This window comes from Polypterus senegalus, chromosome 8 (genome assembly GCF_016835505.1).
Source record: "Polypterus senegalus isolate Bchr_013 chromosome 8, ASM1683550v1, whole genome shotgun sequence".
NCBI lineage: Eukaryota > Metazoa > Chordata > Cladistia > Polypteriformes > Polypteridae > Polypterus > Polypterus senegalus.
Genome location: NC_053161.1, coordinates 159,868,910 through 159,896,311, shown reverse-complemented (window position 1 = coordinate 159,896,311; position 27,402 = coordinate 159,868,910). Strand labels below are relative to the sequence as shown.

The 27,402-nt window shown below is 38.2% G+C and overlaps 1 protein-coding gene across 1 annotated transcript; it reads right to left on the bottom strand.

The window, feature by feature from the left end:
- Positions 1 to 689: 689 nt before the first annotated feature.
- Positions 690 to 25,806, bottom strand: LOC120534647 (low affinity immunoglobulin gamma Fc region receptor II-like). Its single transcript, XM_039762237.1, has 7 exons — positions 25,759 to 25,806; positions 19,598 to 19,633; positions 12,533 to 12,820; positions 10,364 to 10,639; positions 6,842 to 6,934; positions 3,152 to 3,182; positions 690 to 720 (listed from the first exon to the last, which is right to left on the bottom strand). The coding sequence occupies exons 1-7, from the start codon at positions 25,787 to 25,789 to the stop codon at positions 690 to 692; spliced, it is 786 nt and encodes a 261-aa protein (XP_039618171.1). The 5' UTR covers positions 25,790 to 25,806.
- Positions 25,807 to 27,402: the final 1,596 nt, after the last annotated feature.

Genomic DNA, 27,402 nt, shown 5'->3' with positions numbered 1-27,402 from the left:
AACAGCAGCATCTATGAGCACAACTTGTCATTATTTCCATGACCATCCAAATTTTTCATAATTATCTGACATAGATTATGCCCATTTTAGTTTATACTTGCAACAGTTAATACCAAAATGTGGATGAGTTTTGCTTTTATACTTGTTGTAAAGCATAAGTGGCAGCATAAGTGTTTGTAGTTCTTTTTGTGTGCACTTTTGTCACTACCTGTTGTAATAATCCCATCTTTCTTTACTAAACACCTTCTTATTTTTTCCTTTGCCTCCTGCGTCTATAAGTCAATGACTGCTCAAGTGCAGTATTTGCAGTGAATCATTCCTCTTTCACCTATTTATGTGTTCATTTTTAGTGACTGCTTTCTTTTATGTTCTGTTAGATCACTAGTCTTGGGAAACAGAGTAGTTCATGGTAGAAAGACATATAGCAATACTTGTGTGGCTGGGTGTGGGAATGACAGCTCTGACGCAAAGAAGAAATTTTGGTGCGCCAACTGGGATGTCCCTTTAATTGCCTGAGGAGAGTGAAAACTTTAACAGAAAGCAAAAGAAAAGAACAGCGCTCATAGGCATGCATCCCGTATGTGTGAATTCAATGAATGCAGTCATCTCTACTGGTTGCTCTAGCCAGTAATGACATCTCTATTTGGGATGCCCAGGATTTTATGGTTGCTGGACCAGAAGGGGCAGGACTAAACAGCATCACCAAGCTGCTTCTCGGCACTGTGGGGAAAGAAGGAGATGACAACATTAGCGGCAGTGCCCCCTCTCATTTCGGTGGGTTATTACATACCACACCTGAACCTGCAAGGTGGTTCTCTGGCACACATATGTGACAGCTTGGTAAAATTTTCTGCATCTGTCAACTAAATACAGTAGCTGAGTTGTTGTTTATTTACCTGCACAAGTTATGTCCTTAATGAAGTTTACATGTCTAGTGATTTATATTATACTAGCTGTGTAAGCCTGTGCTGTAAAAAACCTGGGGTCCTAGAAACTATACAAATCGTCAGAAAAAAAAATTGAATTGTAGAAATGTCTGGTAATTAAAAGGAACTACTCTGAGAATCTCTGTCCTAGGAGGATTCATTTTGTCAATGTGCCTGCATCATTTGTGCATTAGTGGCTAAGCAACTATCTTTCTTCGGAGGTTTCGTTTTGCCGATGGGCTCACCTCGCTTTTGTATTAGTGACGGGAGGAAAATTAAAAGGGATACAGTTTTGCTGATGTGCTCGCCACACTCCTGTAATAGCTGATGAGCGAGTGACTCTTTCTTCGGAGGTTTTGCTTTGCCCACATGCTGGCTTCGCTTGCGTATTCTTGGAGGTTGAGCCCTTACCCCAACTCCACCACTCACTTCTGGGCTGGACCTACAGACACACACACTTCCATGCATAGACGTTTATATATAAGATACAATTCACTAGATTTAGATCTGCTGTCGCAGATAGTTTTAAATTGCTTGTCACATGTTCATATTTAAATGGAGTCAGTCAATTATTTTGATAATTAAGTTAAAGTATTTAAACTATAGTCATCTTAATCATACATAGATTTTAGTTTACATTTCCTCCAGGTACTCTGGTTTGCTTCCTACATTTGCAAAGTTTGGTTAGCAGATGATTCCAAACTGTGTGAAAGCACAACTATAGATGCATGTGAATAGACATTGCAATGAAGTAGCACCCTGTGCCCAATGACACCAGGGCAGGCCTGTTACTCTGAACTGGATGAAATGAGCTTAAGAATATTTGTTTTATGTTACATTTTGTTGAAACTTGAGGAGCATATGCACAAATAACATTAACTACAGTCTCACGGAGGCCCAACTTGACACTCCTCACCCTATCACTCCTTCTATTCATACTGACAAGGATATATTTTAATTCTTTGGATTCTAATATACTTACACCATTTCTCTCTGCTCCCCTTACCATCTTGATTCCTGTCACATACAACACTCCCATCTTTCCTTCCTTTCCATCAAATTTGTCAACTCTCATACTTTGCCAGTCATTGTCCCAACATGCCATTCCTAGTATAAACACTCTTTGTTTAGATTTCAAGTCTTTGGCATGTGGGAGAAATTCAATGTCCCCACTTTTACCTTTTCTTTCCCCTCCCCTTCTTCTTCTGGACTAATTTGATTAGCCAAACCTGCCCTTGACCTAACTAACCATCACACACTACCCACATGGGTCAGTTGAGCCCCCTGTACATCACCTAATGGGTACCTGTTAAAATTTTCTGAAGATGATTGTATTAAAGATTTACACCAGGATGCCCTTCCTGACACTAACCGTATTTATCCGGGCTTGGGACTGGCATCAGGTTGGGTCATCATCAAGTCCTTCCGTGAGAACTCTAAATCCAAAGAGGACTGTTTCATTTATGTTAGGTAGAATGCCCAGAGGGACTGGGCGGTATCATGGTCTGGAATCCCTACAGATTTTATTTTTCTCCAGCCGTCTGGAGTTTTTGTTTTTCTGTCCACCCTGGCCATCAGACCTTACTTATTTTATGTTAATTAATGTTGACTTATTTTATTTTCTTACTGTGTCTTGTATTTTTCTATTCTTCATTATGTAAAGCACTTTGAGCTACTGTTTGTATGAAAATTGTTGTAGATTATACAATTAATTGTTGTAGATTATACAATTAAGTTTCTTTACTAAATGTTATTTTTTTTCTCACTGTTGAGCTAGTTTTGTGTATTCTGTATTCTTAAAGTGACGGTTCCTCTAGTTTGATAAACATTATAAAATTTTAATGGAACACCCAATCTCCTCCTCCACAAAAAAGAAAAACTAAGAAAAACATGGGCAAAAGTGTGTAATGTAAAAAATGCTGTTAAAATAGCTACAGATTTTAGTAGGCCTCAACAATGCTGTTTAAAGCAGTGTTGACTGTATGTAATAGATTTAAACAACCTACTCTCTGACTATCTAATCCCTACTAATAATTTATTTCTTTTAAATTAGCTAATAGGTAGGGAAAAGTGACCTGAATAGGAGTCTGTAGTGCGCAAGTCTTCTATTTAGAATATGTATGTGAACAAAATCTCCAGTATACTGTAAAACATTCCCTTCTGATATTTAAAGTACTAAATATAAATATAATATAATATATAAAATTAAAAAAGTAATGTCTCACCTGTTTCCCCAACTCACAGTGTGCAACAAGCCTGAAATTTGAAAGAATTACAGTTTATAATATTTGTTTTTATTCTTCTTGTGGTGCTTCCTAAGTGTTGACCATTTTTTCTTTTTTGCTTAGTTTTGAAAGTTATCTAAAGTTTTTATAGACTAAAATTATACATGTTGTTTGTTTTTGTTGCAATAGCTATGGTTTTGGTGAACGCAAGCTTCCATATATTTTAAGTTAATGGAAACCTTTTATAGATCATGCTTTCTGAAGCATCAAATTAAGGGTCTCCTTGAAAGCACATGAAAAAATGCGTGACAATCTTAAATTGGTAATGATGTCAGTTTCTTTTTCATTCCCGAGTAATGCACCCCAGTGTTAATGTAAATGCTGGATCAAGTATGGTACTCTGTGAGCACTCATTTGTTGCTGCTATATTTTTTCAAATTAAACCCAATTTTATTTGTCATTATTTATGCATACAGTACAATCTGTACTGACATACTTAGCTGCTCAACTCCAATGACTGGGCCTTTAACAAGGATATAAAAAGACAATAACAATAATACATGACTTTATAAACATCAGAAATCATTAATACATGGTACATGGCAATAACAAATAATAGCTAAATGAATAACCTAATCTAAACGAGTTAACATATATTTTTAGACTCTTCCTGATCTGTACACTGGTATTGTGAGTGCTGTGCAGAGTGGAGCCAGGACCTCTGCATTTTTCCCAGTTGATTCTGGGGTTCGTCAGGGGTTTGTTTCTGCTCCTACTCTGTATGCTTGTATTACTGGGTGTTGGGAAAGGTTGTTGGGTCCAGCGGCTGTGAGAAATCTGTTGATGAAGAAAGATTCACAGATCTTGACTTTGCTGATGATGCTATGATCTTTGCGAAGTCAGTGGTGGCTCTGATTGGGGCGCTTGAGAGACTGAGAGAGGTGTCTATGTGTCTGGGCTTGAGAGTATCCTGATAAAAACCAAGATCCAGGCCTTTAATGACCTCTTGGGCACAATCATCAGCAGTGTGTCTGTCTGCAGACAAAGTGTCTTCATCTGTGGGTGAAGGGAGATTCATTGATCTCCACTTTGCCAACAATGCTGTGACGTTCGCAGAGTCAGTGGAGGCTCTGATCAGGGTTCTCCAGAGACTGAGTATCTGGGCTTATAAAAACCAAGATCCCGGCCGTCAGCAGTGTGCCTGTCTGCAGAGAAAGTGTCGACACTTATCTCGGCAGTGGCATTCATGTCTCTGGTGACTCTTCCTATAAAGTCAGTAGACGGATTGGGAGAGCATGGGGGGTCATGAGGTTGCTGGAAAGGGGTGTGTGGCGCTTCCACTATCTCTGTAAAAAGATGAAGGTCCAAGTCTTTAGAGTCCTAGTGCTTCCTGCTTTGCTATATGATTTTGAGACATGGATGCTGTCCAGTGACCTGAGATGAAGACTGGACTCCTTCAGCACTTTGTCTCTTCAGAGAATTCTTGGGTGCCACTAGTTTGACTTTGTGTCGAATGAGTGGTTGTTCATGGAGTCCCAAATGAGACACATTACCTGCATTGTGAGGGAGCGTCAGTTACAGCACTATGGCCATGTGGCACAATTTTCAGAGGTTAATCCAGCTTGCAAGTGGCTGGACCAGGCCAAGGGGACACCCATGTAACACCTGGCTGCAGCAGATAGAGGGTCATTTTCCAGAGGGTGGGACTGGACCGCATGTCTGCCTTGAGGGTTGCCAACTGAGACCCGAGCTGTTTTGTTGTGTGGTGTATGCAACAACACTTTGTACAAGTGCATGCTTCCCAACCTAACCTAACCTGACCCTTATTCAACCTGTGGATGGACTTTGCACAGAAGCTCCTCCTCCATTTCTCTGAAATGGATTTATAGAAGTTCTTAAGTAATTGGGAAGGCAGCCTGAAATCCATGAGGCGTCTGAGATGGTAAAAATGTTTTGCCTTCTCCACCAAGATTGTGTTTGGACCAGGCTAATTCTGAATGCTGTAAATATTGAGGGGGTGGCAGTGCCTCTGCTGTTTTCTCCCACAATCAGCTGCTTTGTATTGCTGACATTCTGGAATAGACTGTTGTCTTGACACCAGTGTGACGGACTCTCCACCTCATCAAGGTAAGCTTGCTCTTTGCTGTTAGATATTAGGTCCACCACAGCTATTTGATCATCAAACTTGACAATGATATTAGAGTCATGTGCAGCTGTGAAATCATATGTGTAGAAGCAGTACAGCAGATAAGTCAAAGCACATCCCTATGGAGCACCTTTGTTAAGAATGAAGGACAATGAAGTGTGGCCACCGACCTGAATCACCTGAGGTCTGCCTGTCAAGAAGTTAAAAATCCAGCTGCACAATGAAGTGTTCAGACACATGTGTCCAAGAGTTAAATGCAGAACTATAGTCTATAAATAGCATTTGCATACTGTATACTCTTTTGTTATCCAGATAGGTTGATACTGTATTAAGGATCAAAGTGATGGAATCCTCTGTGGATCTACTTGAGTAATATGTAAACTGTTATGGATCCATTTAATTTGGCAGAGACAAACATATATAATTCTTGACTAGCCTCTTGATACACTTGATTTTTACAGGCTTTAGTGCTACAGGATGGTAGTCATTCAGGCAGGCAGGTTCTGTTTCCTCACTGAGCGGCTCTCTTACTGAAAATTTGCTGGACTGCAGGCTGACATTAGCGGCAATTCACAGTTATTAAGCTCATTTGCCAGACAAGTGTCTGGGCTCTCCATGGTGGCAGTAGTTATTTTATAGTCTGTTGATGTCTGCAGCTCTTGCCACATGTGCATATTTTTGGACTGTTCAAAGTTTCCTTTCATTTCTTCCTCATATGGTTGCTTAGTGGCTTTCACGGCTATCCTCAGATTGTATGATGTGGCTTTGTAATCTTCCATATTCCCAGACACAACCGTGAGTAGTACACAGCAGTGGCAGGAAGGTTGAAGGATAAACTGGACTGAATTGGAGTGTGTGCTTACCTGCCAATTTCATCCTAAATCTGAAGATATGATAACTTACATAGTTGACATCCTGCAGTGGGCTGGTGCCCTGCCCGCGGTTTGTTTCCTGCCTTGCGCCCTGTGTTGGCTGGGATTGGCTCCAGCAGACCCCCGTGACCCTGCAGTTAGGATATAGCGGGTTGGATAATGGATGGGTGGATGGATATCTGACATCTGATTTAAAAACTGCTGGATAATTTCTTAGGGATCTAACGAGTCTTGTAGCTTCAACATATATGATTGCATGCTCTTGAATTTCTTGATTAGATGATATAAAATTAACATAATTGTAACTGCAATTTGTACTATACCTTTGACTCTTATCTGACACTAACATCCAAGCTGGTACTAATTCACTTCTGTAAGTGTATCCCGGATATCCTCTCACATCTCAATGATGAATATGTTAGGTGAATTGTTTGTCTAAATTGGCCCTGTGCAAATGTGACAGTAGATGTGACTCTGATCTGGATTTGGGGTTTGTGAATGTTATGTCCTATGCTGAAAAGTTAAATTTAGTTTAACTTTTTTGTCTTTTTTTAATAATGCTTTGGTTCACAATCTAACACTACAAGAAAATAAAATCTTTCCATGCTAAGAAAGGGACCCCTGCAAAAGCTCAGTATTCTTTAGAGAGAAATAAGAGTAATCTGCACTGACCTTTAATTTTGAGGTATGTGTAGAGCAGCCCCAGGAGGATAAGAAAAGCCAGGCAGATCCCAGTACTTAGTGCAATAATTTTGAACCAGGTACCTGTTAAAGGATTAAGGACCCATATACATCATGACTGGCCTTCATATTAGAACATTACAATAGTTTTAACAAGAACAGCCATTTCAGCTCAAAATGCCTGCCACCCAGTTTTCCCAAAATTAGGATATTAAAATGCTGTCCCTAACAGTTTAGTGCTGAGACCACTGTTCTTTTTGATATATGGAGGATCTGTGCAAGAATACAAAACTGGATAACTTTGCAGATTATCCTAAACTTTGTGGAATAGCAGCTACTCTATAATCAGTCAAAGCAATGCAGAAAAATCTGGAGAGAATGCAGATATGAGTAGATTTGTGGCTAATGAAATTTAATGTAAGCAAATGCAAAGTATTACTCATAGGAAGTAGAAATACTGAACCTAATTATATGTTGGGAAGTTTGAAACATGAAGATACAACTTACAGAGAAGGACTTAGAAGTGGTAGTGGATTTGTTTTTACCTACATGCAGACAGTTTACTGAATATATTAGGAATGCTAACAGAATGTCATGATGTGCATAGGATAAATCAAGAGAGATTATGATTAAAATATAAAAGACACTAGTGAAGCCCCACCTGGAATACTGTGAGCAGTGCTGATTTCCATATTACAAAAAAGACATAGCAATGCTAAAGAAAGTCCATAAAAGAGTGACTAGGCTGATTCCAGGACTGAGAAGTATGAGCAATGAAGTAAGTAGATGAAATCTTTTCATTTAAGAATAGATTAAGAGGTAACATGATTGAAATTTTTATAAATAAAAAAGGAATTAATACAGTGTATCACAATTATTATTCTAAATTAAATTGAATTAAGATATGCAGATGGAGCTTATTAAGGATAGAGTCTGCACAAATTTTAAAACATTTTTCTATACACAGTGTGCCATAGACACAAAGAATAAATTAGGCAAGTAGTCAAGTAGAGAGTAGAAAGAAAGAGAATGGGACTATAGGGACCTTCAAAATTCAGTCTGAGGTTTTTTTGAGAAAAATAATTGAATAGGATTGGCATAGTTTGTTGGGCTGAATGGCCTGCTCATGCCAAAATTATATTCATGTAAATTTTCAAGCAGTCAGTTCAGGATGTTTGGTTTATTTGACTTGCTTAGACAGCCATACCTGCCTTTTATTCTGACAAGGCAGCTAGTTAATGCCTATGTTAGTTCCTACTCTTGATTTCTGAGTGATAAGCATATTTTGCCCTATTTTATTAATATGCAAACAGTGCCTTTCATCATTTCCATCTTCAGTTTTTCTACCATTAAACTTCTGCCACTACTAAACTTTTTGATCACTTCAGTGACTTCTGGGCCTTTTTTCAACCAATGTTTTTCTGGTATGGAAAGCATATCAGTTGAGCCAAAGGAGAACTGTGCATTGCCTAGTACAGAAATAATAACAAACTTCAGCTCACTTTTACCAGCCTGTCAGAGGATGTCATAGTAACTTGTTCAGGAGAGGTGCTGTTTTATAGACACTTTACTGGCCCCAAAGTCTCTGCAGTAGGAATAAAAGTCGACTAGGCCATAATCCAGGCTGAACCATGGCCTTTGCACAAATCGCTGACAGAGGTGTCTGGATGAGCAGGGCTTGGTAGTATTTCAAAACCACATTATGATAAAGCCCAAGGCAAGGAGAGATGTCAGCTGATCCAGGAAAAAGTGTGAGTAGTAGAGGAAGATGAGCACTGAAATAGGATGGCATGGAGGCATCAGCAGGTTCTCATGGAGCAGGTGGAAACAATTAATGAGCTGTAAGATTTCTTGTTAGAGCTATGGAGGGAAGAACCATAAAAAAATAAATTTCCTTATTCTATTAATCAGTGTATGATGTCTTTCCAAGCCCATCAATTCTCTACAGCTGGAGTCTGACAGATGCACCAGCATTCCCACTGTGCCAAAAAGGATTACATTTTGAGCTGCTGACTGAAGGCCTGGGGAGAAAAGCTGCATGACTAGGTGCTGAGAGCAGTAGCAGAGTCTATCTACTCAGGGATCAACCACAGTAAGCAGTATTCCCAGCAAAGCAAGCAATCCAATTTGTCAAGGCAGTGGAGAAGTCCAAGTGCGCTGCTCTAATTGCTAAGGGACTGGCAGCTGAAGGTCATCTTAGACAGACAGCTCAAGTTCCAAGAAACTCTGGAGTAACCACTCTCTGGTCAGATCTGGTCCAGTGGTAACAGTCAACAAAACAAATGGTCCTGCTAGAACTAACAGTTCCCTGGGAAGACTGGATGGAAGAGGCCTTTGTAAGGAAGAAGGACAGGTATGAAGGACAGATGGGAAAGAGCCTGAGATATGGATGGAATTCCTAATGTGAGCCCAGTGAATTGGGATGTAGAGGTTTTGCAGGCCAGTCTCTCCACTAGGTCCTCAAGCTCTTTGGGGTTTCAGCACTGCACAACAGGAAGGCCATCAAAACTATCACTGAAGCTTCAGAGAAGGCTTCATGATGGCTTTGGATCAAAAAGGATGATCTGTGGACCATGCATGCCACCTGAACACAAGCTGGAAAATGATTGTCTCCAGATAGGTCACCCAAGCGAGATTGTATGATGTTTGAAAGACCTAATAAACCTAATGGCCCCAGGTAAAATCACTGATGATGCGTCAAGGTTCCACCAGAAGGGGTGTGAAAAATCCTGTCATCTCAACAGAATAATTTTTAGTTTCTGACTTAAAAGTTATCTCTGCTTCTCAAAGAGTTTGTTCCATTTTAGTCACTGTAAATATACAGTATATGGGAATATTTTTCCATGGATACATTTTGCTATGTGAGATTGGCTAAAAATTGTGCTGGTATGACATTGGAGACAAGTTTTGGATGATGTTTTCAATTTATTGGGAAGATGACAGTACACATTTATTCTTCACAAGCTCCCATCAGTGACTGAAATAATTAAAATCATAAATGCAAATAGCCAATATTAGATTCCTAGGCAGAACTGCTTAGACCAGTCTCGGTAATTAGGATTTGAGCATTATGGGAGGACTCTGTGCAGATTGACTTGCATATGGCAATTGAGGTGATTTAGGCATGTAGTTAAGGATGCCCTGCAGGGGGAAAGTACCAGGCATGCACTGCTGGGAGAAGACACAGGGCAGACCTAGATCATGCTGTGATAGGGTAGTGGCATAGCATGGCCTGGTCTGTCTAATGTGACACCTATTAAGAAAAGTTGATGTGAAAGCAAAGTGATAATCATTTAGCTGCAAAATTCTTCATCCCAAACTTTTGAGAAAAAAAGCAGAATCATATTTTAATTCATTAGCAATTATCTTTGTTGCTGCCTCAATTTTCTCTTAGCTCATGTCTAAAGTCAGGCACACTGTATGATTAATGAGTGGTCCTTCACAATTATTGAAAGATTACTTACAGGCAATGTGTGCTTCAGCAAAGGTTTCATTATAAGTTCCACCTCTCACCTGACACGTGTAACCAAACAGGATCACTGAAGCTTGAGTAAATTTCTCCTTTTCTAGCTCGACACCTGTATTCCCCATGATGGGAGTGAGTCACAGGGCTGATGGTGAAGTTCTCCTCTAGTTGTGTTTTGTATAGATTTTCATCTTTACCCCTGTGCAGTTCATATCTCCATTTAACAGGATCACCATTGACTTGACAAGACAGAATTATCCAGTCTCCTTCAAGTACACGGCCATTTGTATGGTCTGAGATGACATCAAGTCTGGACCTTCTCTCTGAGAATGAAAAGAGGACAGCATGAAAGCCAAGGAGAAGAGAGGGGAGCTTTAAGGGGCACAAGTGCCTGTTGTCAGTCATTGTCCTCTGGCAGAAATGAAGTTCAATCAATATATAATATGTTACTGTACTCAATAAGATAGGCTCCCCTATACATAACCTGCTTATAAAATAACTATTCTTTCAAATACATATTATTATTATTATTATTATTATTATACTTTTCCTTTATATATGTTATGTATTTTACATTCTTGCTTTCACTATAATGCCATATCAGTATTTTAGTAAAACATGTCTTCAGCTCTACGTGGAGAAATGCAGAGGCAGTTCTTTGCTTTCAGAGATTTTTACCAAACAGCAGAAGATCCTAGTGAAACACTGATTGGCTTCCTCTGCCAAAACAATACTATATTAAAGTTATAAAACATGTTGGCATATCCTGACACCAAAAAACATCAGAACCACTGAACCACAGACATGCTGTAGCACTACAACTGCTGCCCTGCTCAAACTTAAGACTTTAGAAGTCAGTCAGTCATTATCCAACCCGCTATATCCTAACACAGGGTCATGGGAGTCTGCTGGAGTCAATCCCAGCCAGCACAGAGCTCAGGCAGGAACAAACCCTGGCCAGGGTACACACACACACACCAAGTGCACACTAGGGACAATTGACACAACCTGCATGTCTTTGGACTGTGGGAGGAAACTGGAGCACCCGGAGGAAACCAACACAGACATGGGGAAAACATGCAAACTCCACGCAGGGAGGACCTTGGAAGCGAACCCAGGTCTCCTAACTGTGAAGCAGCAGCACTAATTCATAATCTTTCAAACTACTTCCAAACATTTGCACACTCCTGCCACATCTGGAAAGATGATAGCCAAACCACTGAGAGAACATCAACTACCAAAATGAGAAAGACACAGAAGGAGATGTATGTTCCAACCACTATATTCATTTTGCAGAATTCCAGTAGAGTTTCCCAGCAGAGCCTGACATGGATTGTACGCTAAATGATTATTTACTCCAAGACAAATATTAAATTAGTTATGTCATAATTTGTTTTTAATGCTGTGGCCTTTGTGTTTTTGAGGTGGTATTGTAAGTGTGACCACCTTACCATGGCACATTACTCAACAGTAAGCTTGGTCAGTTTGTCGAGCTGATCACCCTCTTTTGGACACACCAATACTCTCCAAAATCATCTATTCTGGCTGACCACTCTGGATAAGAAGTACAAGCCAAATATGTTTTATCTGCAGTTCAAATCTTGTACAAGCCAGTGAGATACCTGGCAACATTTAATCAAACTTCTTTTCACTTGTTATGTTATGGACATGGAGGAAATAGACAAAAAATATTGTGATCACAAAGAAAAATAACCTTGAAGTGAGAAACAAAAGACGAGATAAAAGAAAGATCAACGTAATGTGGAGGACAGAACCAGGAAGAGTACCAAAATGAAAGTTTTTTTTTTAAAAAACAAAAAACGATAGGTTGAGGACAAATGGAAGTTCAAAACTGAACCAATACCTGCAACTAAGCATATTAGAATATTTTTGAGACACTAATTATTCTAAAATGTTTACCTCAATGACTTGTTAAAAGGGAAAGTGTAAAGGAACAACCTGCATAACTTTGAAGAGTTGTAGGATGCCATATGCCAAACAACATCTTAGCCACTGTAATGACTTCTGCTTTCATCTTATGGCTCACAGCAAATGGAGACAATTTTCAGCACAGCCTTTAAAATATTATTCTCTACTTAAGTGTAGCATAAAATGTATTATTGCCTTATTACTAATATATTGACAGTAGTTCTATCTCGTTGAACTAAGCCATTGAAACTCAGAATAAATGTCATTCAATGTAGTCCCACACTCACCTTGAACAGTCAGTGTAACAGTATTACTTAAAGCTGTAAAGCGAAGAGGAGCATTTCTCTGTGCATCACACCGGTACATTCCGCTGTTAGTCTGAGTCACAGGTTGGAAAGTGTAAAGGTGTCCAGCAGATTGTAAAATGTGAGCTCCTGTTTGATTTGGATTCTGTTTGTACCAGGAATATGTCCAGCCACTATTCTTATCCTCAATGATGCAATCCAGAGCCACTGTGTCTCCAACATACACAGGTTCCTTCTGTGTTCTCAGCATCAGTGTTGCGTTCGGCTTCACTATAGTAAGAGATGCATTTAAAATAAGAGGCTACAGTGGTACATTAACCATACAAACATGCTATACTGGGATGCTCGGTGTGTCATTTTCATATTATTATTCAGCATTTTGTTGCTAACATTAATTGTACAGTTAGGTAGTGGTTAGTGTAGTACAGGTTTTATGATCCTCCTCATTACACTGTGCTACTTTTATTTCTTGCATTATTATTTTTAATTTTTGGATATTTATGGGTGTTACCATATTGATCATATTTGCTGTTGCAGTTGCTAGCCATGTGACATGTGCTGCCGGTATAATATAGAGTGGCATCTTATATCTGGAATCCATGTTTTTAAATTTCTAAACTAAACTGATGTACGTGAACTTGCACTTTACTTGCTTCTTGGTTGAATTCTAGCCAATATGTTCCTGAGACTGATTTATGTCTGGATTTGGTGCACTGTCTTTTGAATACAGTTAACAACATCTTTCTTACCTGTTTTTTACAATACTTTATGCTCAGCACTTTCTTCTTTACTGGGTCTATTTCCAAGTCTCTTTTTCTCCTTTTTTATTTTCGTTCTCAGGATTGATACTAAAAACTGGGCTTGAGCCTCTGTTTGGTCACTAATTGTATCCCATATTATCTCTGTGGGTTATTCTCTAGGTTGTTATGGACTTTAGCTTTTGGTGCCTAGAGAATTAGCCTGGAATAATTTTGTTCACTTTTATTTGTTAAAATTCTGTACATGTTTATTCTACAGGGTTTATACTGTAGATTCACAACACTTATATGTGTTTGATTATCCACAAAACTAATATCATTCATAACATTTTGAGATAAAACTGTTCTAACCTTTATTGGCTTCAAAATCTCTCGATTATAAAAAAAATCTTGGAAGGCTTGGGAGGAGACAAGACGTGATTTTCTCAGAGACACTTTAACGTCCCGCGATACAAAATGGTGAGACAAAAGGACAGCTGCTGCACAGACTTTTAAATGTTCGAAGTGCTGCGCGACATGAAGATCACACAGCACGGCAGAAGCAGCAGCCATCCAGCAGCTTATTGAGCAAAGATGAGGTGAAATAAAAATGTATTTGTTTCCCTTTGTATCACCATTTAAGAGGGGGTTTCAGAGGAGCAACGGCATCTCCTTAGCGTGCATTCAGTCCCCCTCTTCACAATGTGAGTGGTAGAGACGCAAAGTGGCTGTCATGTAGCTCATCCCCATAGGAATAACTTATTCATCCATCCATTCATTATCCAACCCGCTATATGCTAACCACAGGGTCACAGGAGTCAATCCTAGCCAACACAGGGCACAAGGCAAGAAACAAACCCCAGGCAGGGTGCCAGGCCACTGCAGGGTGCACACACACACACACCAAGCACACACTAGGGACAATTTAGAATCGCCAATGCACCTAAACTGCATGTCTTTGGACTGTGAGAGGAAACCCAGGCAGACATGGGGAGAACATGCAAACTCCACGCAGGGAGGACCTGGGAAGTGAACCCAGGTCTCCTAACTGCTAGGCAGCAGCACTACCACTGCGCCACCATGCCGCCCATAACTCATTCACTACAGCTTTATTACTGGCAAATATCAAGATATAAAAAATGAATGAAAATGAATGAAATAAAATAACAATCTCTTTAAATTGTATATCTGGTTAACCAAACCTGGGGTGGGCGAGCGAAGCGAGCAGGGCAGAGCCCACTAGAGTACAAAAAAATAACATTGTAGATTCTCAAATTGTGACATCAAAAATAATTCTTTAAAATTAAAAAAATAAAATATTTAAACTGTGGTTTAATCTTAATAGCACAAAATAATGCTACTAGTTAATTCTTAAAACTGGTCTCTGATTCCTACATTGCTTGGACAGCTACAGAGACTGCTACAAAAAGTAACTATTTGCCCAATGGCTAAATTACTAATTATTTTATAGTTTTGTTCATAAAATTACTTATGAATGCTTTGAAATCACATCAGTCTTTATTGGCCGACGCTTTCTGACTCAACTGTATGAGAAAACCCCATTATGTGATATACTTTTCGACTCGTCTACTTACACAAGACATTTGAACTTTTGGAGGTTCCTCCCAACTTTTAGCCCTCTGAACCTGAAAATTACACCCTCTATGATAAAGAGAAACCAAAAGATGTCGTCAGTGAAATTAATTAGTAGTACTTAAATGTTTAGAATGCTACATCAACTGACCCCAGGAGTGACCTAAAATGGGATACAAGGAGTCAAAGTTACTCCTTTTCACTAAACTTTAATAAAATGGGGGTCAGTAATACAGGAACGTTGAGTGTCATTGTATGCTATTTCAAGGTTGCTGATCACAAATATGACAATAATTTTGATGTTTGATTCTTTACCGGTGGTTCTAGCCCTCTAAGTGCCACTCCCAGAAAGTTACAAATGACAAATTTCAGACATAGGCATGTGAGATATTACTTTAGACTATTTCAATGTCAGAAATTACAAAAATGATGCTATTTTTGAAAACAGCCTTAGATTGGGAGTCAGAACAGCACATTTTCTATGTGCACATTTGCTAAACTAATACTGTGATCAATACGGAATCACCAATGGACCTAGCCTGGCAGATGCGAGAGGAAAACCTGAGTACTTTAAGGAAAACCAATGTTCACATGGGGTTATATTTTGACATCCTCTCCCTTTTCTACCCAATGTTGCATTGCTATTGCTCCAGGTTCAGAACTCTACATAGCACATAGCAGATTAAAAATAAAAATATGAATTAATTAAATCTTAATATTTAAGAAATCCACCTTTACCTTTTAGCTGTTGTGGCATCACCTTTTCAGTGCTAGATCCTTCAAATAAAAGTAAAGAAAATAATGTTTTGTTAGGTTGTATGAATATAAATGAAATAAACTGTAATAAACCTAGAAACATGCATGAAGTTGTACAGAACTGATCACTGAGTCACTATATATATTGTAATAGATGGCCAGGACGTCCCTGAACGAGAAGAATGGAGGAAGGCAGCCTTTTCAGTACAATGCCTCCCGGGACACTAGATGGCAGGTCCCCTGGAGCTGTGGAGTCCGTTTCCTCATCCCTGTTGGGTGCCATGGGTGCCACCAGGGGGAGCTCATAAAGAACCTAGGGACTCCTACTTTTACTACAACCCGGAAGTACTTCAGAGTCATGAGGATGGAAGCCCGCAGTATTTCCAGGCTACTTGAGGACTGAAGATGTGGCATTGACCCGGAAGAAGAGAAGGAGTACTTCCGGGTCAAGGACTATTTAGTTGGGAGTTGGGAGGGTGTATGGCGGAGCTGGAGTTGGGAGGGTGTATGACAGGGCTGCTGGGACTGGAGGATTGTGTATTGTGATTATTGATTATTGGAATTCCGAGTGCCTAGTGGGCCACTTTTGTCAAGCAGAACTGGTGCTGGGGGATGAACCAGATGGCGGGTTAAGGAGCCCAATGCCAACGTTCATCAGATCCCAGAAAAGGTGTTGGTTCATATGGACAGAAGGACACTGGCCATAGAAGTCGGGACACACTAAGGAGTGTGTAACAATTCACCTGCCGAATCAACCAGCCTGAAAATGGATGGTGTTGGAGTGTTGAGCCAATATCCAGCTGTCACGAGCAAATATTCAAATGAGCACTTTCGAGGCCGAATTGAGGTTCAATGTGTCAATCGGTTATAAGGGATGAGCGAGCATCTTTCCCCTGGGCCCATCGAAAGGGAGTCAGTTTCAGATCCCCGAATCCGGAGATTCCTGGAGAAGCCAGTGGGAGCCCCGGGGAGAGTTCTCTTTTGTTGTTGAAAGGGAGGGCCGTCCTGGAATGGGTTCATCTCGAGAGAGGGGCCAGCATCTTGGAAAGCATTGTGCTTTCCGGCAGCATCCTAAAAGCTCTCAATGACATTTGAAAATCCGGGGGAAAGCACGTAAATCTTGTGTCGGGTCGTACCTATATCCACAGCAAGTCACCAAGGTGAACAGCCTCTGGCATGTTAGAACAATGTAGATAAGGGAAGTTGGCAAGCCAGATTTGAAACTTTGGGATTAGGATTGGATCTAAGGCAGGGGTGGGAAATGTCAGTCCTGGAGGGCCACAGTTGCTCCAGGTTTTCATTCCATCCCAATTGTTTAATTCCAAGACTTTATTTAATTTTATGGCTAGTGTGGACGCTAGGGGTCACTGTTGCCCCTTAAACCCAATAGACAGACATGCAAGACACCTGGGTAAAATCATTAAGAAGTAGCTTAATTCTTTTTCTTTCTATACAGTGCACTCCAAGCACCCCAAAGCCACAGGTTTACAGGTATGTAATTTACAAAGCACCTCCCAACAAGTGTTGTCCATCTCCTCCCGACTCAGGCATGCTTACTGGGTTTTCAGCAGTCCTTTATATAGTCCCTGACCCGGAAGTGCTTCTGCTCTTCCATCCATGTGACCTGCCAGCACAGGCCAGATGGAGAGCTTAAGTTTTTAATCGGCCCACAAATACTTCGGGGCTTCTGTTCCCGTGACCTTCTAGTACTTCCAAGCTAAGTGAGAACCTTGTCTCCCAATGTCTCACAGTGTCCCCTGGTGGCACCCAAGGTACCCAGCAGGGCTGTGATACTAAACTCCATGTCCCATGGTGCCCTGTGGAAATCTGGGGCACCACTGCAGTGTCTTGGGGAGACCGTGTCCCAAAGTAGCTGCCTTCCCCCATCTTTCCAGTCTCTGGGTGTCCCGGCCAGGTTGAGCTGCCAGCCGTCTGTTACACAAGTTAGTCTACAGTGTTAGGTTCTTATATAGTAGATTTTTTTCTTTTCAAGAGTATCACCCAAATGAATTAAAGCCTAACAAGGATAATTTTCAGTCTGTCACATATTTCTGTTAAAGTGTTTTATTAAACCAAAGAGTGTATGATGAATCTGCGGAGGTGTAAATGGAAACAAGTTAGATGGAGAACTGCTGTCTCTTTTGTCATTTGCATCTTATTGCTAATAAGGAGCTATTAAAACCCTTAATGCAGCTGTTAAATACTAAACTAAGCAGTTAAGGGTGGCGATCTGATCAAGGCCATCAAAATGAAGCATCAAAATGTCACTTAAGCAATAAATGCTTCATCAGCAATAATTGACTTCTCATTAAGAAACTGGGTTGGAACAAAAACCTGCAGCCACTGTAGCTCTAAAGGACCAGCACTGCCCATCCTGATCTAAGGGCTGGGTTAGTTGGGCTGGGGTATGAAGTAGGACCAGGCTCAAGCCACGACTGGTGGGGGAGTCACCCAGCAGCAACTCTGGACACACACCGGGACTTTTCTGTGGATTGTCCGAGCTGTGGTGTGCGCTGGCCTGCTTCTAACACCCGGGTTGATGAGGTGATCAAGCGAGTGACCTCTGCTGGCACCTAGCAGCTGGCTTAGAACTGGTGTGGACCAGGGTAATCCGTCTGTTTAATTAAAACAAAGCATCGCGAGGGCCGGATAGTAGTGTTGATGCAACGTGATTTCTGCCCAGTGCTCTGAATGTCAAAGTGAAGAAATTCAATGAAGGGTAGGTAAACGGCAAGAATAACTATTTGTGATGGTTGGATTCCCACTCCACCTTCCTACTATCTAATGAAACCATAGCCGAGATGTGGGCTTGGCAGAATTAAAGGGGAAGTAAAATAGTTTGAGCATCCTATGCATAATGCTGGTAGGGTTTCAATATTTCCTCCATGGTCTTAATCCAGAGGATCATGGTTGTATGGACTAGATGGAGGAGAACCTTTTCATGGGGACGTGTTCCCCGGTGCATCCTGCACATAATGCTGGTCGGATCTCAATTATTTCCTATGTTGTCTTAATCCAGGGGATCATGGTTGTATGATCTGGATGGAAGAAGGCATTTCCTTTGGGACCTAGTCTCTTGAGCATCCTACAAGTAATGCTAGTAGGATCTCTATATTCATCCATGATCTGCACCCTGGAGATCATGGTTGAATGGTCTGGGTTACTGAGGGTGTTTCCATAAGTACATAGTTCCTTGTGCATTCTACATGTATTGCTGGTAGATTCTCAACGTTTCTTCTGCAATCTTAATCCAGGAGATCATGGTTGTATGGCCTGGGTGGATGAGGGCCTTTCCATTGGGTCAGTCCCTTAAGCATCTTGCACGTAATGCTGGTAGGATCTCAATATTTCCTCCACAATCTTATTCCAGGAGATAGTGGTTGTATGGTATGGGAAATGACTGTGATCCTAGGTCCTCAGAGCTTCAAATACATATAGCTGGTGGGAAATCATTGGATCTTTACCCTAAAATACGTGATTCATTGGTTAAGGGCACCATCAGCCCTCCTTCTATCATACATACCAATCCTTCAATTATCCCACCTATATTCTTCATCTGTATTTCTATCCTAATGTAAATACAGGGATCGTACCCAGCAATATTTGTAATATTTTTAAAATCACAAGCGTTGTACCACCCAGCTAGAAAGATTAAAGAAGTAGAATTAAAACGTTAAGTTAGTCTCTTCGGCTTGAATCAGATTTAGACTTTCCACTCCCACCTCCCCCCATAATTTTTACCATAATGAATTCGAAATAGCTTGTCTATCTCCAGGAAAGAGTAATAGAGTGCTTTTGTGGGAATTAGTTTACATGTCCTCATTCTAATATTACAAATACACGACAGGAAATCGAAGCTTTTCAGAAATGAATTTACCCTGCTTTCTCAGTTACTGTTTTCAAAATCAGAAAAAAAAAATACTAATCTATCAGAAAATTAGTGTAAATATCATTCACTTACCTGTAAGATTTACTAAGGAAGGCATTGAAATCATCCCTGAAAAAACAAAAACAAAAAGACTTATCACAGAGAGAGAGATGTGAAAATAGTTGGAAACTATAGAAAAAAAGCATTGTACTCTATGCAGTGTTTCAATTACAACTGATTTTCATGTACTTTTCCATGTGATAAAATTGAACAGCTAAAGATGAAGCAGTCAATATCCATCTTGAAAATTAAGCACTATGGCAGAAAAATACAAGAACATAAGAACAAAGTGTGATATAATCTCACGTAAAAATAAATTGCCACATTGATTCAAGTGAATTTTCATACTTTTTTTTCTAATTTCTATAGACATATACTGATTATTTCCCCATCTGAGGTATATGACACTGACAGCTTCCTATGCTACATCAATTAATTTGCTTTTAAACAAAAAGATTTATTAAAGTCATAATCATTTTTTAAGATGGATGCAGAGTTGTAAAAACCTAGATGTTTGGTTGAAATAAAACTACCTAATAGTTAATGTTTGTTAATCAGAAGAGACACAGCAGGCACAACTCAAAAGATAAATATAATAATCAAGTACACTTTTGAGGAAATAATGGAATTTGTAGATAAAAAGAGAATATTGCAGCTTGTTAGTTTGTTGAAAATTTCCTTTGAAAAGCCAAGAGTGTTGCAGAAAAATCTAATAAAATGAAAGAATTTCCATTGAGCTTCTTGGAATTTCTGTCATTTGTTAGATGATAAAAGGCAAAGTGGAACTGGAACAGACAATAATGAAGATACTGCAATAGAAAGCAAGTTTGGAGAGAAAGACCTCAAGGTACTTGAAGGCAAGACTTAGTTGATGGTTAGAGGTGAAGAAGCAGGAGGTGTAGAAGTAGGTGCATTTGTGGTATGTGAGTTAAATGTATTGGGAAATCCTCAATCTAATGTATGGGTTGTCAGAAGTGGGGACATAAAAAAATACACTGGTGTGAAGGGTAGTCTGCAGGTAGTTAGTGCAATCTCTATTTGTAGAATGCAAGTGAGAGGACAACAGAATGCTGATGAAGTAAGCGTAATAGACTTAGCAAGGCAATTTAATTGCTTTCAAGAAAGCAGGAAAGATTTGCTACTTAGGTGACATGTGTGGAAGAATAGTTTTAGGGTAACATGGCATTCATCTTAAAGAAATAGCATAAAGGGTTAATACATGCCAAAAACCAGTTCAGGCATATCAGGAAACCAGATTAAAGTCAAGTGAACAATAGAGACAAAAATGTAACACACAAAATGCACTGAAGTATGACTAACAAGATTGGACAGTTGTTATATAAATGATATTATATTATATAAATTTGCTTTACATAGATCTTTTCAGTGTAAACTAAGGAACCAACCAGAGTAAAATTATGCATTGATTGACACTGTTATGTACATTCAGTTGGTCATAAAATAGACCTACACCTTTAATATATGACCATTCTGATCACACTGTAGAAGAATGCTCCCTGTTCAAGCATTAGCTGAAGAGTAATAAATTATGCAGATGGACAAGCTTTTCTCCTGCCTGATTACTGATTCATAGGTTTTATCAGATTTGTCCTGTTAGAAGATCAGTTTCTTTCTTAAATTAACATTCTGAATTCTACCACATATGTTAAGTGCAGTAGCAGGTTCAGGCATGGCAGTGATTGCAAGAGTGAGAAGCAAAGGAAAATCTGTGAACTCTCCCACATTCTGACCTCTAAAGGAGCTTATCTGGCATTGAAAGGAAAAGTTGTGCTGGGGGAGATTACTGTATCCAAGTGAACCAATGAAGACAGCACATAAAGCAAAGTTGGAAAGAACAGAGATGAAAATCTGATGAGATGAATGTGGAAGTGTCATGGAATGAGAGGAAAATGAAAGCTAAACTAAGAAGAAGATTTGGTATGGACGAGGCAGCAGAAGTTGTGCTGAAGTGAAACAGACCAAGGTAATTTAGGCATGTCAAGTGAAAGGTAAAAGATGATACGGTGTAGACGTACACCAAGATGGACTTTGAGGAGGATGATGTGAAAGAAGACATTGTTGGAAATAATGTCAGATGACATGAGCAGAGTAGGTCTCAATCCAAAGGACCGTCAGGACTGGGGAGACTGAAAGAAACATTAGTGAGATGGCGTAGCAGAGGTCTATGAAAACTACTGATATGAAACTGTGTAAATGGCAACGTGAGACAATGGATGCACATAAGAAAAGTGTATTAGGGAAAAATTGCAAAACCAAACACAAAAGCATAAATTAATCACAGGTAACAAAAGGTTTTAGGAAGAAAATAACAATAATTTTATTAATGGACTAGTTTTTGTTCTTTTCAGATATTGATGAGTCATTTTAAAGATGTGATTTCAAATCAAATAAAAAAATGATAATAAAATAAAAAATAGAAACAATATGAAAGAAAGTTTCTTGTCTTTTTGCTCCAGAGGTTAATGGAGGTGCCCCATTAAATATAAATCCCCCGAAAAAATGGTAATAAATAATATTTATATAAATTAAATAAATAAATAAATAAGATTTATATAAATAAGATTTACACAAAGCAAGTGAAAACAAGTAAAACAAGTGGGCAGTTCAAAGGTTGGAGAATCAGCAGCAATGTTAGCACAGTCTGTACTCCCCTGTCACAGCTCAGCATGTGTGGCTGGTATATCATGCTTGTAAATGTTCAGATAATTGTACTATATATGCATTTTGGAACACTAGTTTTTCAGGCAGCTATCTTGTAGAGTGTAAAGCATTGTCGGCAACCGGTGTGCCGTGGAATTTTCTAGGGGCGCCGCGAAAACGTTTGTAAAATATTTAAAATTGCTAGTATTTGAACTTTTGGTTGATTAAAAAGATAATGTTTAAAAAAATATATTTTATGTTGGAAAAACAGATAATGGAACACTTACGGAAATGAAGTCTAAGAAACGCGAGAGACTTCAAATGATCGACAAGGAAATGCGCGTCTGTCTTTCGAAAATTGATCCTCGCATCAATCTCATATGTGCTGAAAAACAATCTCAACGTTCACATTAATTAAATTTAAGATTTATCCTTTGATTCCTTTATTAATAAAATGTCTTTCAAACTTGTAAAATTAACTGTTTTTATTGGCGATTGTCCATAGATTGTGTCGTCACGACTTTATTTATGGGCAGTCCCTCAGGTGCGCCGCGAAAGAAAATTTTTGGACTTAGTGCGCCGCAACTCGAAAAAGGTTGTCTTTCACTGGTGTAAAGGAATCTTCATATTCTCCCCACATGATCAGATGTACTATATAAGCTATAAAGCTAAGGATATGGGAAGAAACATCACAAATGTCCTACAAAAGATATAAACAATTTAAAATATAAATTGTGACACTCATTGAGTATCCAATAGTGAGCCATAGATACTGATGTAGATCAAGATAACAGTTTATAATTTGAATGATGAAACAGAAGAGTCAAAATATGTAAGTCACAGCCAGAGTGTATCCTGTCATCAAAGCCAAAGCACTATACCTAAACTTAATCAGGATTTTAAATCACTAAATATTGCAATCCAGGGTGGCATGGTGGCGCAGTGGGTAGCGCTGCTACCTCGCAGTTAGGAGACCCGAGTTCGCTTCCCCGTGTCTGCGTTGGTTTCCTCCCACAGTCCAAAGATATGCAGGTTAGGTGCATTGGTGATTCTAGATTGTGCTTTGTGTGTGCGCCCTCATTAAACAACTTGCCCGGGATTTGTTTCTTGCCTTGCGCCCTGTGTTGGCTGGGATTGGCTCCAACAGACCCCCGTGACCCTGTAGTCAGGATATAATGGATGGATGAATGGTAACCCAAAAGGCAAAATGCAATATTTGATTTTCATTGGATTAAAATTCTTTTAACTGAGGAAAATATTACCCTACAACATATCAATTGGAAGAAGATGAATTGTGCTATTTGAAATTATAAAAACCTACTTGAGATAGCCTTTCAACTCACAAATCATTTTGGTTATGGCAACATTTTAATTATACTATTCTTAACAGGCACTCCTTAAATTCAATTTTAATTACATCAAGTTATTAATTTCTGACCACCTATCTACTGCAGTGTTGTTTTTTTTGTCTCTTCTTTATTTTCTTTTTATTTATAAGAGCTACAATTTACAAATTAAACTACATTATCTTTTAACACCTTACAAAATGTAATAATTTTAGTGTACTGAAAAAACAGATGTTATTTTTTAACATAGTGAAAAACAGAAAGAAAAAGTTAACAGTTTGGAAGCAACCTTGATTAACTTTATAAAACAAATGCAATGAAGGAAAGTGTTGTATAAAAAGAAATCACATTTGCAAACAAAATATTTGACCTTTAATGCAAAAAAAAGAAAATATTATCCTATTATTATTGTACAGTATATTAAAAATATGTAAAAATAATTATCAAGACTTCTAGGCTCAAGTAAAAATAATATAAACAAATAATGTTATATGAGGAATACATGTCAAACTAAAAAAAATACCAGCAACTAAGCAAAGTGAGAATTGCATTGCCTGATACTGTTGATAGTTTCTATAATTAACCGTTTTATATATATATATATTTTTTTTTTGGCAGATGATGCACAATTTCATTTCTATTCTATCAGTTTTAATTAACATCATATTTGCTGATTCAAATAATTTTTACAAGAACATGCTACTCCCAATAAGGCTCATCAAATTACCTAATCACTCTAAAAGGACATTTAGTAAAGTTTTGAAGGTCCCTAATGTCCTTCTCTCTACTGCACTACCTGATCACTTCTTCCATGTGTCTAGGATTCACTGTGTGAATAAAAATTTCCAATATTTCTATGAAATTTAACTTAATAAATTCCATATGTGTGTCCATGTTCTTTTTGTAAAATAAGAGTGTGGAACTACTATAATAATTATTTTCATAATTTTGAACACTTCAGATATCTTCCCATTTTATTATTAAAGTTTATCTAATCTAATCTGCTTAAACTAAAAAAGGTTCAACACCTTTAGCTTTTACTCACAGCAGACACCTAACAGTCCTAAATCAGTCTACTTGCTCTTCTCTGACTTTCTTTAACTTAATTATTGTTTTTTTTTTTTCTGAATATGGACAGCAAAAATGAAAACAGTACTTCAGATGAAGCCTTTTATATTTTACTATATTTAAATTCAATTTATTTATTTTTTTTCCATAACACTCTTTACTGAGTATGGACTCAGAGCACCGTAACAAGTTTACAGCTAAAGTATAAATTAAAATGACAAATTACACAATGTTCACCCATTAAATATAGATTAGGTTAGACATATATGAAAAACAGCAATTGCATACTGATTAAAATACATATGTACTATAGACTGTATTAAATCCTTCATAAATTAGACAATTTTATTTATAAAAAAATAAGCTAAAATCTGAAGATTTTACAGAATTTGTTATTGTATTTAATAAACTGGGGCTACAGGATAAGCCATTTTAGTTACACAAATTAACTCAAAATGATTTTTAACTACTGTACTCTTAAGAGAATGAAGTAATTCACCTTCTTTAGTGTCATATAGCATGACAGAGAAATGGAGAGGATTTGTTACAGAATGTTTATTTTAGCAATTTGTTTTTATGAATCTATTGTAAATGGCATCATACAGTATGTGTCACTTATTAAATGTTTCCTGAAATGTAGATTGACAAGGAAGATTCTGTTTTCTGAGATGTAGACATATTTATAGTAAGTTGTAAATGTATTTGTACCATTTACAGTTTTTTACTTGTTCATGTTTTGTCGGCCCTATTTCTAACCTTTTCATTCTTCTGCAAGCAGCTCTTTGAAAAATCTTCACCATCTCATTTCTTGATGCTTACTAAAAGCACAGTTTCAAACAATTTTTCAGTTTTTGTTTTGCAGTGTTTTTAATCTTATAACCATCATAGCTGTTTGTTTTCAAATAGCTGACATTTGCACCTCAAACATCTGATCATCTTAGATTAAAATGTTAACTTGCTATGTAGATATTCCTGAAGTGCTACTCTCTATAATACAGTGTGTGTGATTTTTTAATTTATTTTTTGTTTGTCCCTAACTTTTGTTAGATTTACTGGTGAAGCTTAAGTATGTAATATCTTATCATCCGCTGAAATGTTAAAGATTAAAAGCATACTTACAAACCAAAAGATAACAATCACAGGCCTTCATTGTGCACTTGTCCTGAAGTAGAACTGAACACTAGAAATGAATAGTATTGACTTAGACATGTCAGTTGAATTTTAGGTTTTCCAGGAAATGACCATTTGATTTAACAAAACCACCTCTCTGATAGTGTAATTGTTTGTAGACAGCAGCTACTTTAAAAGACATCTCTTTTTCTTTCCAATTAAAAAAAATAGGGTTTTGTTTAAACAGTTCTCATCATTTATAAGTTCAAATATGTATATAATTAAGACAGAGGAGGGAGGTTATAGACAGTGGAAGAAATTATCACAATGGCACTGTTAATTTACTCTTTTCAGAACATTTCGTAGTTGTGATGTGAGATTTTGCATATAACTTGATAAATATTGTGCATGTCTTTATTTGTAATTTAGGCAAAGCAATGTAATTTAGTGTTTACCCCCACCCCCCATTTTTGGGAATAGGTCTCTTTGAATTTTACGACAGGATTTGGGGGATGTGCCTTGAACCAGTTTTTTTTTTTTATTTTATTATATTCATTTTTTTGCAATCCATACAAAGCAATCAAGTTTTTACAAAAAGAAAAGTTGAGTTAAGAACAGATCAGTCCCCACCCCTGAGAGAGAGAGCAAGCCAAACGGCGTAAGAGTTAAGGCTTGTAAACATACCTAAATAAATAAGTTCTCTGTGCTTCATGAACTTATTTTAAAATATTACTGATTAGATCCTGTCATGTTTTGAAAAAAGTCTGTACGGATCCTCTAACTGAGTATTTGATTTTTTCCAATTTCAAATTATATAACACATCGGTTTCCCACTGACTTAAAAGAGGAGAGTTTGGGTTCTTCCAGTTTATCAGAATGAGTCTGCGTGCCAAAAGTGTATTGAATGCAATCACAATTTGTTTGTCTTTCTCCAATTTAAGCCCCTCTGGAAGAACCCCAAACACAGCTGTTAATGGGTTAGGAGGGATTGTGAGTCCAAGGCTGTCTGAAAGGTAATTAAAAATTTTTGTCCAGAATAATGTTAATTTGGAGCAGGCCCAGAACATGTGACCTAGTGAGGCTGGGGCTTGGTTGCAGCGTTCGCAGGTTGGATCATGTCCTGGAAACATTTTGGAGAGTTTTAGTCGAGACAGATGTGCTCGATATATAATTTTAAGTTGTATAATTGTATGATTTGCGCATATGGAGCTCGAGTGAATTCTCTGCATTGCTACTTTCCACTCCTTTTCTGAAATATTAATTGAGAGATCTTTTTCCCAGTGTCCTCTTGGATCTTTGAAAGGGAGGGATTGTAAAATGATTTTATATATTGTAGAGATGGAGTCTAAGTCCTTGAGATTGAGCAATATTTTTTCCAGCATGGATGAGGGTGCAAGATGACATAAATCTGGAAGGTTCTGTTTAACAAAGTTCCTGATTTGAAGATAGTGAAAGAAATGTGTAGCTGGAATGTTAAATTTGGAATGTAATTGTTCATAGGATGCAAAGACGTTGTCTATATAAAGATCTCTGAGCAAGTTAATTCCAAATTTTTTCCAGATATTAAAAACTGCATATGTTTGTGAAGGTTGAAAGAGGTGGTTCTCTTGCAGAGGTGCCACAGATAGAAGCTTCTCCGTCTTAAAATGCTTT